General features: G+C 37.3%; 2 protein-coding genes across 4 annotated transcripts; one reads left to right on the top strand and one right to left on the bottom strand.

Moving 5' to 3' along the window:
- Window positions 1–44: 44 nt before the first annotated feature.
- Window positions 45–7,018, top strand: snf8 (SNF8 subunit of ESCRT-II). Of its 2 annotated transcripts, XM_042396626.1 has the most exons (9): window positions 45–104; window positions 209–423; window positions 1,606–1,656; window positions 3,381–3,519; window positions 3,644–3,748; window positions 3,915–3,987; window positions 4,848–4,989; window positions 5,344–5,418; window positions 6,495–7,018. In XM_042396626.1, exons 2-9 carry the CDS (start codon window positions 370–372, stop codon window positions 6,630–6,632), a joined length of 777 nt encoding a protein of 258 aa, XP_042252560.1. In that variant the 5' UTR covers window positions 45–104; window positions 209–369; the 3' UTR covers window positions 6,633–7,018. The 2 variants fall into 2 exon arrangements, with proteins under 2 accessions (XP_042252560.1, XP_042252559.1); XM_042396625.1 differs by having other exon boundaries at window positions 69–423.
- A 12-nt stretch (window positions 7,019–7,030) lies between these two features.
- On the bottom strand, window positions 7,031–16,724 carry calcoco2 (calcium binding and coiled-coil domain 2). 2 transcript variants are annotated; one of them, XM_042396613.1, is made up of 15 exons: window positions 16,622–16,724; window positions 15,395–15,599; window positions 15,202–15,304; window positions 12,959–13,119; window positions 12,621–12,746; window positions 12,409–12,534; window positions 12,212–12,328; window positions 12,021–12,118; window positions 11,844–11,913; window positions 10,385–10,555; window positions 10,115–10,303; window positions 9,882–9,998; window positions 9,600–9,789; window positions 8,523–8,548; window positions 7,031–8,233 (listed from the first exon to the last, which is right to left on the bottom strand). In XM_042396613.1, the coding sequence occupies exons 2-15, from the start codon at window positions 15,584–15,586 to the stop codon at window positions 8,069–8,071; spliced, it is 1,851 nt and encodes a 616-aa protein (XP_042252547.1). In that variant the 5' UTR covers window positions 15,587–15,599; window positions 16,622–16,724; the 3' UTR covers window positions 7,031–8,068. The 2 variants fall into 2 exon arrangements, with proteins under 2 accessions (XP_042252547.1, XP_042252548.1); XM_042396614.1 differs by having other exon boundaries at window positions 7,031–8,230.
- Window positions 16,725–17,483: the final 759 nt, after the last annotated feature.

Below are 17,483 nucleotides of genomic sequence, written 5' to 3'. Positions count from 1 at the left end.
CATGTTAATAAAGTTCAATGGTGAAAAAAAAGCCTGTTATATTCTCCAGGACACCAGGGGGCAGTGTCGGTGACGTCACATACCAGGAAGTGCTTCAGTATCCGGTAATCAAAATGGAAACAGTTGTACTAAAGTAGCTTTAAATCTTGCACTTATGAACCTTTATTTACTGAAAATCTTGCGTTTAACTTTTTTCCTGAATTTACAGTAATAGTGAGCTGCACCTGTGAGGGCTGACGTCACCGAAGAAGCTGCAGCTCCGTGCATCTCCGCTGCTAGCTTAGTTATCTTACTTCTAACGTTAAAAATAGTCTTAGCCTGACATTTACACATTTCTGGTTTTACATTTTGGGACCAGACAGCAGCAGAATGCATCGGAGAGGTGTCGGTGCGGGAGCTATTGCCAAAAAGAAGCTGGCAGAGGTTAGAAAACGTTTCTGTTTTCACACATAAACTCAATTTACGGTGAATTACGGTAATGTGGGACAATTTCCGCCGTTGGCACTTCAGCAGTATATTTTACTAGGAAGCTAGTACATTATATCCACACCCAGTAGCTTTCTGAAATCCCCTAAGTGTTTTCTAACCATATCAGATAACTTATGCAGACATCACACTCAGAGAAGAACAGCCCACAAAATTAGCACCAGCAACCAGCCACCAGCTGGTAAAATGGCTGCTAGATTTGCTTCACTCACCAGCCAAAACAACAATGATAATCTTTTGAGTGGCTTGTAAAAATTTAACATTCACTAGTCATTTGGCCACTGGACAAAAAAGTTCATCTTGCACCCTGGAGAAGAAATGGCAAATACAGTTTTCCTTGTGCCAAATTGTCTCAGATTATTTGCATTTCCTAATGTGGGACAGTTCAGGCTGAAATCTGGGACTCACTGGGAGGCTGAAAGGTCTAAATCACCTTAATTTACACAATAAAAACTTCTCTGGCCAGTAACACTCAAGGCCAAAGTGCATGCCCAGGTCATTTCAGTAATTACAATGTTTTTACTGTTACATATAGTATAGTAATATATTAGATATTAATGTAATAACAATATAATTTGCAACCTGCCTAAAATAAGTAAAAAAATAAGCATTTAAAGACTGAGACCTCTGAATAACTATTAGTTTTATACATTTAATGTACTTTAATGTTCAATGCTTCACCAATTTAACAACATAATGACTGTCCCACATTTCAAACCACATTTTCTAAAGCGGGACAATGAAAAATTGTCTGAAATAAAACAATATCATATTTTAATGCATGCATATATCATAAACACAATCTGATAACAGTTGTCAACATTGCCTCATTTATGATTTATATCCTTAACATTTACTGTTACTGACCTTTGACTTGACTTCACACGAAGAACTTCCTGTTGGAAGATCGCCTCGCCCCAGTCTATGGCATCACGTGTGTGAAGTCATGTGATTTCAATTACATGACACCCCAGGTTTAATTTGACAACAGTCCTAATCAATCGCATTTCATAGAAAAAAATAGATGCGATCGTGCTCAGGTGTCCCACTTTACTCTAATTCACCTGAAATATTAGAAATGTTTTCTTGTTTAACATGTTTGTTTGTTTTTCCATTCAGGCCAAATATAAAGAAAGAGGAACTGTTCTTGCAGAGGACCAAATAGTTCAGGTAATGTGTGTTTGTTTTGGTATTTTGTATATTTAAACACTGTGAAATTCTTACATCTCTTTAGAGCTGCAGTGATTAGTTGATTAGTCGATCATCACATCAACTATTTTGATAATTGAATAAGCATTTTAGTCATTTTTTTAGCAAAAATGCAAAACAATTACTGGCTGCAGCTTCTCTAATGTGATGATATATGAGGCTTTTCTGTGTCACACATGATAGTAAACTGAATATCTTTGGATTCGTTAAAAGATGTTTGTATTAATCTTTGAGCAGTTTGGTTCACATACAGATAACAATCAATCAGTTGTTGCTCTGTGTAAAAGACCGAGCTGTTAGACACAAAGAGTCACAGGTAAACGAACAAAGGGGTTAACACACAAACAACACACTACAAACTAACCACAAATAACAAAAAACAGGACAATTTATCAAGACATTAAATTATTTAAGTATTAACCAAAACAAAAGTACCAAAACCCAATATAGTGCAAAGAAACAAGCAGAATATCTTAGAATTAACCCCCCCATGTGGCGGGTATTTGGTAGAGTCTGTTTGGCCACATCCTGCATTTAACAGCTCTGCTCTATGAAGTGAATCTTTTGCTCAATCTTTTAACAACTTAAGAAACAAACTTAACTAAAGATAAACTAAAGTACTGACTGTGCAAAAGTTAACTTAATCTGCACATCACAAAAGAGAACTAATGTACTGTCAAAACTACTAAATAACATATAAATATGATGCATAAAACAAAAACTGTGTGTGATGTCATTTATCTGTTGCGGATGTAATGTGATGTTCCAGAGATAAAGTAAACAAAGGGTTACAGTGTGTAGCTGCGGGTGTGGCCGTCGCAGCTGATTTAACAATTATAAAGCCAAAGGATGTGTTATACAGTTGTTTACTTTATATTCAATCAGCACATGATGAAAAGGACTAAATGAAAAATTAAAAAAAGGGAAAAATTGAACAATAACTGAGAAGCAAATAAGGGAGGAAAAAGGAGAAAAGAGTCTAAATAATCCCACCAAGGTTTTCTGTGTGTTTTCAAACATTCACATTCTCATTTGTGTGAAACTGTGAAATGTTATTGATGGAAAATAAAGTTTGTCTTCTAATTTTAAATAAGGGGTTTATAATTCTATCAACTTGAGAGTTTGTTTCTTAAAGCAAATCAAACTTGTAAGGTGTTAATTAACCCGTAAAGCCACATCTTAATGGTTGGGATGTTAGTTTTATTCCTATTTCTATTTTTTTTTCCTGTAATCAGTGAATAAGAAAGAAAAAAAGATGAATCTGAGCTGATGTCAGACTCATTGTTGGTATTTATTAGATGAGGATGATGAGTAAAGGATCTGGTTGTAGATCAGAGGCGACCAAAAGGGCTGAATTTTAACATGTGAGTAAACTGTGACTTCAGGTTGCTTCTGTGAATATTGGAGGAAAATCCAGATCGATTTGGTGTAATTTTATTTTAGAATAATGAAGTCTGTGTAGCATCTCAAATTGACTTAAACAGTATCAGCATCTTTGGATTTTGAACTGTTGATCAGACAAAACAATGGAAACAATTGTACTGCCTGAAAACAAAACATTTATCACTATTTTCATTTCATTAATTTAATGTTTTAAGAACTGAAACTGAATTTCAGAAACTGTGCTTAAACAGCAGAGAAAAACTTCAAAGTTGATATAATCTATTAAACTGCTTTTCTGACAGATGTCCAAGCAGTTGGAGACCTTCAAGTCTCACCTGGAGGAGTTCGCCAGCAAACACAAACAGGAAATCCGCAAGAATCCACAGTTCAGGGTCCAGTTCCAGGAAATGTGTGCCACCATCGGAGTTGACCCGCTTGCCTGTGAGAACAATTTGGCATATATCTGTGAATTAAGAATACATCTTGTCTTATTTGTGGTGATCAGATCATGTGTTTTTAAAGCTTAAAATAACTTTTTTTTAAACTTGTTTTGTGTCTTTTACAGCTGGAAAAGGTTTTTGGTCTGAGATGCTCGGAGTCGGTGACTTCTATTATGAGCTTGGTGTGCAGATTATTGAAGTGTGTCTGGCACTCAAACACAGAAATGGAGGTTTGTAATACGACCCCTGTTGTATTTTGACATTTTTTGGCAACGTGGTCCACACGTGAACGCAGTACTATGCATTGCAGTCAATCATGAACGCCAGCGTGCTTTCAGACACTATAATTAGCAGCGGGACTGCCTGTGACATACTGATGTGAGTATGTTCTTTCAGGGCTCATTACTTTGGATGAACTCCATCAGAGAGTACTGAAAGGAAGGGGGAAATACGCTCAGGATGTGAGCCAGTAAGTATCTCTAAATGGATGTTCATGTAATAGAGAAATGTCAAGTTTTCTCTAAAGATTTGCACAACATGCTTTACAGTATTTATAGTTTCTTTACATTCAGTATTTAGACGTCATATTTGAATCATTTAAACACATAATATGTAATTTCTGCCTCTAGAGGTCTCTCAATCAAAAATATAACAAAAGACGGAGTTTGATGATGTTGTGAAGTAGAGTGGGATGATGGGAGTTGTTGTCTTCGTTGTTAAACAACCAGTTTCTCCCAGTTAGGATTCCTTCAGTGTTTGAAGGAATTATCAGCAGAGGTATCCTCCTCCTCCAAAACAAACATACACGGAGATTAAAACGGGTAAAAACACTGAATAAAGCAGTTTCACGTTAAAAAAAATCAGACGGAGGACGTCCGGGACGGACTGCTAGCTTAGCTGCTGCTAACGTTTGCCCAGCTTGTTCCTCTGATAACTTAAGATACAGACGTCCAATGACTAAAATCCTTCATCCGGTTAAAAGATAAAGTTAAAGACGACCAAGATTTTAAAATGTATCATACAAATGTGGTTTAAAACTGAATAAAAATCAGTTTATGAGTTTCTGGCGGGCAACCACAACGCCGACGTATTATCTTGTATGCGTTTAATCTTTAGTGGACGCCATTGACCGGTGACCAAATGAAACGGACCGTTACCTTTATTAAATTACTGATTTCTCTGGGTTTGAAAATTGTTGGAAACATTTGGGATAATATAAGTACACAACTCAACAAAATATATAACACAGTCCGAGTCGTTTTTAGACATTTTAATGCGTTACATGTGTCAGATGTCGATCATTAAAATGACAAAATACGTGTTTCCCAGAGATGACTTGATGAGAGCCATAAAGAAACTGAAGGTCATGGGAAGCGGTTTTGGGATGATTCCTGTCGGTGGTTCTTACCTGGTGCAGTCGGTCCCAGCAGAGCTCAACATGGATCACACTGTAGTCCTGCAGCTGGCTGAGGTAAGACGCAGCTCCGGGGTTCATTATAAACGGCTTTGTTCTTACCATTCAATTAAGATACGTCTTGTTTGTTTAATATGGATTTTTCACACAGATTTATTCTTCTGGTTGTGTTATTAGTGATATTTTCTGCAGTCTGTTGTCTTCATACATGTTTTAGCCACGTGGACCTGAACTTATAATAAATGAAACCACAAAATACTGTGAATGAGTGTGAATTTTAAGTAATAGAGGAAATCCTTCTCATGTCAAATCAGTCTATACAAATATGATGAAGCTTGTCTTGTTCTTGAGTTCACTATTCATATAAAGAGGTCATGACTTTAATGTGTGTTTGTTTCTTTTTGATCGTAGAAGAAGGGCTACGTCACTGTGAGTGAGATCAAGGAGGGTCTGAAATGGGAGAAGGAGCGAGCTTGTCACGTCCTGGTAAGTTCATATTAACACATTTTGACATGTCACAGTAGGTGTGTGAATCATTAAATTAATGATGACTGAGGGTCCTGTTGTCGTACATGCTGACTCACTGTCACACTCATGGCTTACTGGACTGAATAGAGCTGAGCCTTTTTTTTATTGTGTGATAGTAACAGCTGTGCTTTTTCCCACCATGACAAGTCAAAACGTCTGCTGTAGAAAAGACCTTTTACATGACAGCAGTGGTGGAAGAAAAACTCATATCAATACAGCAATGTACAAATACTCCATTACCAGTAAAAGTACATAAGTACTATGAGCTTGATGTAGTTAAAGTATTGCAGTAAAAGTAGTGGTTTGGTCCCTCTGACTAATTATTAATAGTGAAGCATCAGTGTTAGAGCAGCATGTTACTGTTGTAGCTGCTGGAGGTGGAGTTTACACTACTTTATATACAGTTAGCTAGTTTAGTCCAGTTCCCAACCTAGGGGTCATGGCCCCTCCAAAGGGTCAGCAGATAAATCTGAGGGGTCGTGAGATGATTAATGGGAGAGGAAAGAAGAAAAAACAAAGTTCTGATACACAAATCTGTTTTCAGTTTTTGGACTTTTTCTCTAATCTTTGATTTTTGCTGAAATATTGGATCATTTGAACATTTATTGAAATGAAAGCATGTGAGAAGTTTAGAGGGAAAAATCACTATTTGGTGGAGCTGTTAACAACTCATAGACATGTGAAATGTGACCCCGACTACACACTGCTTTTTGTAAGACGTCAAAAACTAAAAAGGTTGTAAACCACTGGTTTCATCTTTAACAATGTGTTGTATTTTAAAAGCTTGTTATATTATCCATTGTGTCAAATCTTCATCTGAAAAGTAACTAAAGCTGTTAAATAAATGTAAGTAGGTGGAGTAGAAAGTACAATATTTCCCTCTGAAATGTAGTGGAGTGGAAATAAAGTACCTGAAAATTGTACTCAAGCACAGTACTCAAGTAAATGTACTTAATTACTTTCCACCTGTATGACAGTGGAAGTCGTTCTGTTTTAAAGTGCACCACCTTTGAACTGGACTCTCATATTTCCAGGATCACTTGCTGAAAGAGGGCTTGGCTTGGTTAGACTCTCAAGCTGCCGGAGAAGCTCAGTACTGGCTGCCAGCTCTCTTCTCCGAGCTGACCTCCCGTGATGTCACACCAGAGGAGGCCAATCAGATGACACCTTAAAGGGAACGACCCGGACTGTGGACTGACAGTCTTTTTAAGAGGCATGTCAGTAAACAAAATGTGCCAGGCGGAGCGGCTCATGTGATGGAGTTGGCGGGTTCACTGGAACTAGGCACGCAGCGTAAACTCCCTCTGAGATCATTTTCTGGACACACGGAGGGAAACTTTCCTCATCGGACTCTCCGCAGTAACATCTATGCAACGAGTGCACTTAAAACTATTACAGACTCACTGGAAGCTGCTCGCTTTCCTTCACACTGCATATGAAAGTCAGATGTTTTGTTGTCTCGGTGGTGACGGTTTACGGGGTTTAATGATAACTCTCAATGTACAGAAGCTGTAATTATGAAAATGTTTATGTATAAACTTCAACTTTTAAAAGGAAAGTCTGCATCCGCTTTGTTTGACCTCATTTTTTATTACGTCAGCAGGAGTATTTAAACGTGCTTACAGTCACTCATTTGAATTAATCTTTCACATAAATTCACTCGCTACATCACACAACCTCACATCAACAACTCAACTCATCATATACATTTTTTTTTTTTGAAAAATTAACAAAAACTTGGTAAAAGTAAAATAAAACATTTAAATCAGTATGATCTCACTATAGAGAGACAGTAGGTGCAAAGCTTTACTGTATATGAGTGATTGTGGTTAATGGAGCCATGCTTTTATTGTAAAGTTTCATCTACTTAAAGGACCATTACCACTATTTCTACATGTTTTAACCCAAATCATTTACAGCTTACTGCTGACTTTTCCTCTAAAGCACACTCTAGTTTCTTAAAATGTTTTTTTTTTCTGCTCTACAGGCAAATTTAAACTTGCTTAATTGTCTGATTTTATATTTTTAGACTTTTTATCTTATCAAATGTTGTTTCACAGCTCTCAGTATCAACCTATTTGTACTGAAAGCTGCTCACATATTCTTTGATGAGATATTTTTGATTTTAAATGTCTTCTTGTGACATTTTCCTTTTCAGAACTTTTGCTTCTTTTGTTTTGTTTGTTTTTAACAATTATAAAAAAGAAGGGTTGCATTTCTAAAAGTAAGAAAAGTATCTAAAAAAAAAAAAAAAAAATTCAAACAATCCTCAGCCAAGTTGTGCAGTAATACGGTGCTTCAAAGCTTTCAAAACAGTTTGCACTTTGAAATACATTATACAAGATAAGATAACATTTGACCACATTAAATGAGGACATGATGTTCGCTGTGATGGATTACACAACTCAAGCAGCACATGATGGACACTGTCGGCTGAAGGTAAGAAAAAAAACAAAACTCGAGTGCGTTTTAGGAAACAGTCAACATGAATCTTTTAGTCCTTTTTAATTATCACCACCCAACATGTAAGACTTGTTTTTTATTTTTCCTCTAGAACCTCTGACTCATATCTAACTGCATGTTTTTTTTTTTTGGCCCGGTGAAGCTCTCACAGCTCGTGACTGTAGACGTGATCTTCGAACACGGACTGCTCCATGTTGTCACAGATCATCGTGCAGAAGGGACACACTCGGTGACTCTGCTCGTGCTGCTCCAGTTCGTTCTGGGTGATGCCCGGGAAACTCTCCTGGCAGTGGCGACACACCAACAACTGCTGGAACAGAAATAGAGAACACGCATTAGAGGGCGGTAACAGAAGAGGGGAACTGGATTATGTTTTAAATCCCGCTATAAAAATAAACTGAAAAAACGCTGCATCACTTTCAGGCTCTGTGAGAATATCGATGTGAAGGCAGGATTATTTTTTTCATCTATGTGTTGTTGAGTTGCTGTAGCTTCCACATCTAAATTAATCTAAATTAACTAGTGTCAGAGAAATATGTGAATGCATTTATAACAAACACTGGCTGGAAATAGATTAGAATTAGATTTTTTTGACATACCTCTTCCTCTGGTTCTCCACCGCTCTCTGCAAGGAAAGGGAACATCAGACAATTAAAATAATCATTATTCATTAGCATTATTTGTTGTTTTAAGGCATCACAGGTGACTTTCACTGCTGACTTTTTGTTTTTGGGAGTAATTTACTCAGGCACACGTCTATATATATATATATATATAGATAAAATCCTCTAAACACTGATCTATATTTATATGTCATGATATAGTGAATTTTCTGAATAATCAACGACATCCGACAGTCTTCATGCTTAATTGTCGTCACGTAACCCAAGTGTTGAACTTCATTGACGTGATAATTGGGGGTCATATTCAAGAGGAAGATTATAATTCCTGTTTATGTTTAAACATGTTCTGCAGCGTCGGAGGTGAAGATCCTTCTTGATCTTTCTCCAGGCGTCCGCTGACTCCTGGCTGATGACTTTGACCTCCTACCCAACTGATGCAAAGTCATGTGAAGACATCTGATAAACTCCCCGATGAAAACTTAAAAGATGAGTTTGAAAAACGCTTGTAAATGGGCCTTGAGTTGAGATTATTTTGTCAGAATTTACTCGCATCATTCAGGAAACTTTATGAATAAAATAACCAAACAGATTTGTCTGTTTTTAGTGAATCCTAGAAATTAAAAAGTGGACGACTAAAGGTTCTTCTTCACACGTTTGTAATCCATTATTTAAATGAAGCAGTCCTGCTGATTGGTCTGCCTTCATACAACCAGAGATATTGAAGGGAGATCTACCGCTGTACAAATGTCTGGTCTTGTTTGCCATTTGTTGCCCCGACTAGAACATATTTCCTCGTTATTTTAATTTGTTGGAGCACCACAGACCAAAATCCATTCACCTCTGTTGTACTGTGGCAGCAGAAGTCTCACATATCTCAAAATCGGAAAAACAGGTAAGACACACGCAAACTTCTAGTGGTAAGTGGAAAATTCTTTGGCTTTTTATGTGATTTGAGTGAACTGACCCTTTATCTTCTAGATTCTGGTCTTTCTCTGCTTTAAAAAAACAGCCTAAAAATAATTCCCACCTTTGTGTGAGTGCGTGAAAACTCACCTATGGTCTCATACAGGTTCTCGCCCTGCTCAGGTGACTCCTCCTGTTGCCAGTCTTGGGTGGTTGAAGCGGCTCCAGCTGCTGCTGCTGCGGTGATGTCAGGCTGCATGTACACCGAGTCGGAGGAGGGAGGAGCTGCGTGCAGGTCGGCGTTGACTCTGCGCAGCTCCTCGATGTCGACTCTGAGACCCTGACAGAATAAATAAATACAGTTGAACAAACAAGCGCCTGAAATAAGGAGATGACCCTTTGAACCGAGGACAGAAAGCGTTTTAAATGTACCTCGTTCTGTCTAACGAGCTCCTCGTTCTCACGTCTGACAAACTTTATCATGTGTTCCTTCTCCTCGATGATGCCGTCCTTATCTGCGATGGCTTCATGTGCCTCTACGAGTTGCATCTTTAAAAAACATATGAAGGGAAACAAACTTCATTTTTTGTTTCAACGCACACAGAAGACAAATCTGACTTAAACACTATAAAAGCCAAAAATCTAAACACAGGTTTTGAGTTCACCTCCTGTTTGCCGCTTTTCCGTTGTGCCTGCTCACACGTCATGGCTACACCGTCCAGCTGCTCCCTGACCTGCTGCAGCTCTCTCTCCAGAAACTCAGCTCGTGTCTTGGTGTTTTTGGACTCTTCCTTCACTACCACCAACTTCTCCTGAGCTTCCTGCAGCTGTCTGAGCAGAGTCTGACACTGAGCCTGAAGAGGACAGAGGAGAAAGGTCAGTTCATTGTTGCTTTTAAAAGAATATCATCCTGTTTTAAAAATCTGTTCCTGTACCTTTAGATCTTCATCTTTACTGCTCTGCTGCTGTGTCTCCTGCTGGTTAAGCCTCCTGCACAACTCCTGGTTCTCTCTCTTCACTTCGTCCATGTTTTGCGTGACGCTCTGCAGCCGTTGCAGCTCCGCAGCGAGCCTCTCCTTCTCTTTCTCACTGCTCTGAAGGTCAACCTGGAAAAGGTAAAGCACTCGTTTGAATAAATGACCAAAGCTTGAACCTCATGTATTTACAACTGTCGCATTATTATGTGTCTCCTGATTATGATGCGGAGCTCAGCTTTACTGGCAGAGAGAAGTTAGAGGTTACGGTCTGTGCTTTTATCTATATGATCTGTTCTTACAGGATGAGTCTGCTAGTATTTTATTTTTTACTTATTGCCAACAAATAATGAAAACACCAAAAACAACAATGAATTTATCCTATGGACAAGTATTGTCTGTGTATCCAAAGCCTGATATCTTATTCTGCTGTACCACTGAGCTCAATTTTTATCCAAAAACTATTAAAAACACATTAATGAGCCGCATCGCTGCACTGGGTGACATGTTCCTTCATTACCATGAACACACACACAGTAGTTTATTTTATCTCGATCCCACAGACACCATCCTGCTGCCAGAAATACTCACTAGAGCAACACATATATATTAATCCGCAGCTGAAAATAATCCCCCCAAAATTCACAATTTACTCCTGTTTGAGTAACGTTTGCTAAAAACTACAGTGACCAGCTGTTTTATGAAACTACTGAGCCTTTAAAAAAAGGAAACTATATCTACAGTGTACTTTATTAACACCTTCAGTAGGAACTAACGGGCTTGTGGCTGAAAGCCACAGACAGGAAGTTAGAGAGTATTAAGAGACTTATGATTTTGGTGTTGTCATGGGAACCAGCCTTATGTTTTTAAAGAGGACGTATCATTCACATTTCCAGGTCTATATTTGTATTCAGGGGCTCTGCAGGAATATCTTTGCATGATTTACAGTTTAAAAACTCCTTATTTATCTTATTCTGGCTCTTTATGCAGCCCCTCAGTTCAGACTCTGTCTGAAACAGGCCGTTTTAGTTCCTGTCTCTTTAAGACCCCCCACTCTGTTCTGATTGGTCAGATTGGTCAAACTTCTCAAATACATGTATGTACATGTTGGAGCCTGAATCTGATCCAAAATATGAGTCAACAATGTGAACAACATGGAAAAACCTTAGCAACAAAAACTACAGGAAGGGACGGCCATTTGTGAGCATTGCAAACAATGTGATGTTATCACACAGAGGAAGTAGAGGGAACTTTGCGTTCAGAGCAGGTTGAAGCCTTGACTGTTGACTTTCACTTAAAGTTTTGGAACTTTGACCATGTTTAACATCGATATCCGACATTATAACAGTATATAAATGAGAGAAACTCACAAAAAGCATGATATGTCCCCTTTAAGTGTTGCATATCAAAGCAGATTTACCTGTAGCAGCTGGATGCTGTCTTTCATCTTGAACAGCTCTCTTTCTCCTTCTCTGAGTTTGGAATTAAGCCTTAAACACACGAGAGACGAGCGTTAATGGTCAGAAAACATGATGCAGCGAGACTTCGTCTATTTTATAATAATAAGATAATATAATAATAAGCAGACTTAACTCACTTGGCAATCTCGTCACTCTGATCTTCAATCTTCCCCCTCAGCTCCTCGCGCTCCTCCTTCATTTTATTGATCTTGATCACAGCTCGATCGTATTTCTCCTGAGTGTGTCGAAACAAAAAAAAAGACAAAGATGGAATGATACAGAAGACTGACAGGCAGAACTTTTAACAGCACAATAAAATGATATTTACCTCGTTTTGTCTTGATGCTCCGTCTAATCTTTCACTCTGACTTTTGAGTTTTTGCTGCTCATCAGCGTTCTGTTGCTGTATCTCCATCTGCTTCGCCATTTGGACCAAAATCTCATCCTAGATGCACAAACATAAAAGTTTTCTCACTGATATTGTAGCTCTGATGATAAAATGCCACATAAGGACTCAACACAAACCTTCAAGCGGTCCGTTTCTTGCTGTTTTTCCTGTAAGTTGTATTTCAAGTTTGCATTTTGCACCTTGATTTGATCAAGTTCTTTCTCCACTTCAGACTTTTCTTTCTCTTTCTGTCCATTCTGCTCCTGTGGAAATCAGTCAAACCGTATCAAAGTTCAGTTCCTATTGATCTATTTTCACACAGATGTTGCGTTAAATTAGATAAGCAAACCTTCAAACCGTCGACTTCTTGCTGCTCCTGCTGCAGAGCCTTTTTTAAGGTTTCGTTTTCCTCTCTTATCTGATCCAGCTCCTTCATCAGTTCAGCTTTCTCACGGACGCTCTGCTCGACTTGTTCCTGAGTTCAACAAAACACATAAAGTCAATATATTAGCTTTATTTACTTTTGAGAGACTTATCTGGTTTTTTTCATTAGACACACAGCTGTTTTTAACACAGAGCTCTAAAATTAATCCACAACTAAAGTTTAAAACTGATATTCAACAACAGTCCTATAACATTATCACCCTGTTCAGCTGGCTTTTTACTGTGAATCTGTTCATTGATTACCTGTGTTGTGATCACCAGCAGGTCATCATCCATGCTGCTCTCCATGTTTTGCTCCACTGGGCTTTTGAAACAGAAAGGGGTGCTGGCTCCTCGCACTTGGCCAGTACTGTCGACGTAGCAGAACTGGTAGAACTCGATCTCGTCTTTTGGCAGGTAGTAATCTGATGAAACGAGAGCAGAACGGCCACATAGAGGTCTTCATTTTATCTTTATTTATACTGTAGGGCTGCAAATAATTATTATCTTCATTATCGATTGATCTGTCAAAATATCCAATTTACAATTATATATAACACAGGGGAAAAAAGTATTTGATATTTTTTAAAAACTCCCACACGAGAAAAGTCCAAAAAATAAAAACTTTGTGAAGCAGATGATTTTTCTTCTTTAATCAAAAGGAAAAGTTCACAATGTTTCAACTTTGTCTTAAATAAACATTAAAACAGGTTTTGTAGGTTGCTGTAATCCTCCTGCTCATACTGGCTATTTAAAGATTTCTTCATAATGTGCTTTCAGTGATGTAAGAGGTGCAAGAATGTACTTAAAAGGTTATCTGGAGCTAATATTAAGCTCAATTCACATGGATATCTACGAGTCTTTTTAGTGTCAAAGTCCCTCTTTTTGTTACAATCCGTTCACCGCAGCTCAACAAGGAAACAGGAAGAGGGAATTTTGGACTTTAAACACTGAAACTGTGGAAAATATTCACTTTATTTAACTAACTCAGACAGCTGAAGCTTCATATAAACTTCAGATAAACTTTTAAATATATTTTTGCTCAAAACAAAGACTTACAGCAAGAAAAATGTATCAGTGTTCATTTGAGCATCTGACTGTTTTAAAGGAGACTTGAAAAACTGTGAACTCGCCCTTTAATCATCTCACAGCCCCTCAGATTTATCTTGTGACCCTTTGGAGGGGCCCGACCCCTAGTTTGGGAACCACTGAACTAAACCTAACTATATATTAAATAGTTAAAAGTAGCTCCAGCTTATCACTTATCATCATTAACAATAAAATAATGTGATAATATATTAATCACAGAACAAGTATTTTCACTGTTGATACTTCGTGTAAATGTTGCTCATAATTTTGCACTTTTAATAACTTTTAACAACAACTTGTAACTGAGTGTTTTTACATTATTGTATTATTACTTTTAAAGATCTGAGTATTTCATCCAAACACTGTTGGGTGTTACTGTGTCATCTAGAAACTATGAAAGGTGACCTCAGCATAACGTAGGTCACTGAAAACGAAAACAGAATCTAACTGTGTAGTTTGCATAAATGATCAGATATGACGGAGCCGAACGTCTGTTGTGTGTCAACACTGCAGAGCCGGAGGATCAGATCATCACACGCAGCTCAGAAACACAGATTTAAAACCCTTGTAGCTTTAATTTAAACTGTTTACACATGAAACAATCACAGAGTTCAGAGTCACTCAGTACATTTACTCAAGAACTGCACTTCAGTACAATTTTAAGGTACTTGTACTTTACTTGAGTATTTCCATTTTATGCTACTTGATACTTTTTACTACATTTATTTGACAGCTTTACTTTTCAGATTAAATTTGACATAAAATAACATGACAATCTTACAGATTACACTGCATTGTTAAAGATTAAACCAGCAGCTTGTGGCCCTTTAAAAAAAAAAATCAGTGTCTCTGTTGCTTCAGATGTCTGAGTTGTTTGAAGTTACAACAAAGAGACATTTTCCCCTCATGTGCTTTCAAATAAATAACCGTTTGAGGAACAAAGACTCTGCAAAGATTGAAGAAAAATGCATCCAACTTTTTTTTTCTTTTTTCCAACACAATCAGTCATCTCAAGATCTCTCAGACTGATCTTGTGACTCTTACAAAGCAGCTCAAACTAGCTCCACCTCGAGCAGCCACGACAATACTCTAATACTCATGCACTGACTCATCACTGTTAGCAATGTACTTAAAATTACATTTATGTCATATATCACTCACAGCTTGAATTTCTGCAAAATGAGTACTTTTACTATAGTACTTTTAAATATATCTAGTTGGTGAGACTTCTATGCTTTAACTTAAGTAAAAGTATCAATAACACAATGTAAAAATACTTCATTACAAGCAAAATCCAACATAAGTAAAGGATCTGAGTATTTCTTCCACCCCTGCAGATACTTCCGGCCGGCAGTGTGCATCATAAACATGACAACACACTATCACACCGCAGCAGTAAAAGTGAAACTGTGTCTTACCCTTGAAAACTGCTTGTTTAGTCACTGACTGTTGCCCCGTCACATCCTGACATGGTTCCACCCACACAAAGGTATGATAATCCTTTGTTGTGCTCCACCCCACCTGTATGAGAAAAAATAACAAAAACTCAAGACAGATATTCCCTAAATGCATCATACACACATTAAAGTAAATTCAACTTTGTTTCCTCACCTTAAAAATACCCACCCAGTCCCTGGGGTTGGGCTGGAAGGCCTCGGTGAGGGCGTAGCAGCAGGTCACGGGGGTCGCGGGTGGGTATGAGTGCGGGATGTCGGTGAACACCACCTGGGAGAAAGTGCATGTAAAGGAGTCGACTGCTGCTGCTGCTGCTGCTGCTGCTGCTGTGTCAGTGGAGCTCTCCATGCTGAGATTCAGTCTGCCAAAAAATATTAGGAACACGCTGTGTTATGTTACTGTCACATCGTCTAGATGTCTTCAGTGATATACAGTGGGAAAAACCATGGAAGATTTGTGGTAAATATAGTATCAAATAACACGTTTAAGGAAGTGTCTTTCAACATATTGCATAGAATTTATCTGTTAGAAAAGATTCAAACTAGATATTAATATTGATTTTTGTGGACTACACTGTTTTTTCACTGAATATATACAAGAATGTCCTGTATTGATGTAGCCAACTGTTGAAATAGATGTTTGATGTAATGCTGTATTTTAGTCAAGATAAGATTGAAAACAACATGTTGAATATGCAAAATAACCAAGTCAACTTTCCTGCACTTTATTAGTAAATTTAAACAAAATAGCAGCATTTTATCTAATGTTAAAAACAAAAGAAGCCACTAAGACCTTTAAGTTAAGTTAAGTGAATATAATAAACTGCATAACACGAATCTTTTTTGTTTGTTTTTGTTTTCTATTAGTGTACCTCTGTATATGAACATGTGCAATAAAGAAAGAGAGAGAATAATCAATCAGTGTGTCAGTAAACACATACAGACTGATGATGAGACATTTCATGAGTGTGACTGAGGACAGCAGGTGCTGTAAGCAGCCTGTTGATGACAGAAAGCAGCACTGCTGTTTGTCCTGCTAACCTCCTCCTTCCTGCTGTTGTTGTTTTTCTGTTTTTGCGCACTTACAATTTGTTTTTAGTTTTTCCAAAGTCAGCCATCATCATCTCAAAAACACTCAAAAACACTTTCCTAAAGTAAACTCAATCGTAAAACAAGTCCCTTTACCCGGATACCAAATATAATCTGTTATATAAACTTTTAAAATGCTGTTTAGAATAAAGAAACCGAAAGTGAGCTGGCTGAAAAGACCGCACCCGTAACATTTTATATTGTTTGCTGTGACAAACAATAATGTCTCCAGTACAAACTGTCATAAAGAGCCTAAAATTATGTAAATATGTTCGTATTAAAACATAAGACTTACATATTTGCTGTCACTTGTCTCAGCACCGGACACGACCGTCAGCTGCGACCAACCCAGCCGCTTTGCTGCGTTCAAGTGCTGCTCGGAAATCTGTTCTGCTGGGCTGTAAATGCGACATACGACACAAGGGCTGTATTTTCAACCAAAGTTCAACATTGAGTTTACAAAAGCAAGGATTTTTTTTTTTTTTTTTTTTTACACAAAAATACTAAGCAGTATTTAACAAGAAATTTTGCTATAAAATAGTCATTTTATAAATTGAACATTAAATATCACTTTCACAAAGAACAAAGGTTATTCAAATATATAACATGAAAATAAAATTGTCTTTACTACAGTTTCTTAATCACTACGTAAAATAAATATAACTAAAAGAAAGCGAGGTGTTAAAGGACATGAGACATCTGACACATAAATAGTACTTTCTGGCCAAATAGCTTAAATATATATATTATATATATGTATATAATTTACTTTACAGGTAACTTTTCTGTTTTCTGAAAGGAATTTGGACATTACATTAAAATGATTTAATCTTATATGAGCAAAAATTCATTTTCAAATAAAAAAATTTATTTATCTAAATCAACAACTCCCCCCACTGGTAGTTTATTTTATTTTATACATGGTTTAGAATTGTAAAACCGTGATGGACTATTTGTTTTATTTTCTGTTTCTTTCTTTTCCTACAATTACTGAAATTGCAGTCTAACCTCTGTGCAATATTCTCACCAATGATTGTATATACAACCTTTTTGTGCTTTATATATATATATATATCTATATATATATATATATATATATATATAGATATATATATACACACAAACATACACACACACACACACACACACACACACAC

The sequence above is a fragment of the Thunnus maccoyii genome, chromosome 20 (genome assembly GCF_910596095.1).
Source record: "Thunnus maccoyii chromosome 20, fThuMac1.1, whole genome shotgun sequence".
Lineage (NCBI taxonomy): Eukaryota > Metazoa > Chordata > Actinopteri > Scombriformes > Scombridae > Thunnus > Thunnus maccoyii.
Note: the sequence above shows the minus strand (reverse complement) of the source record. Positions and strands in the feature narration are given on the sequence as shown.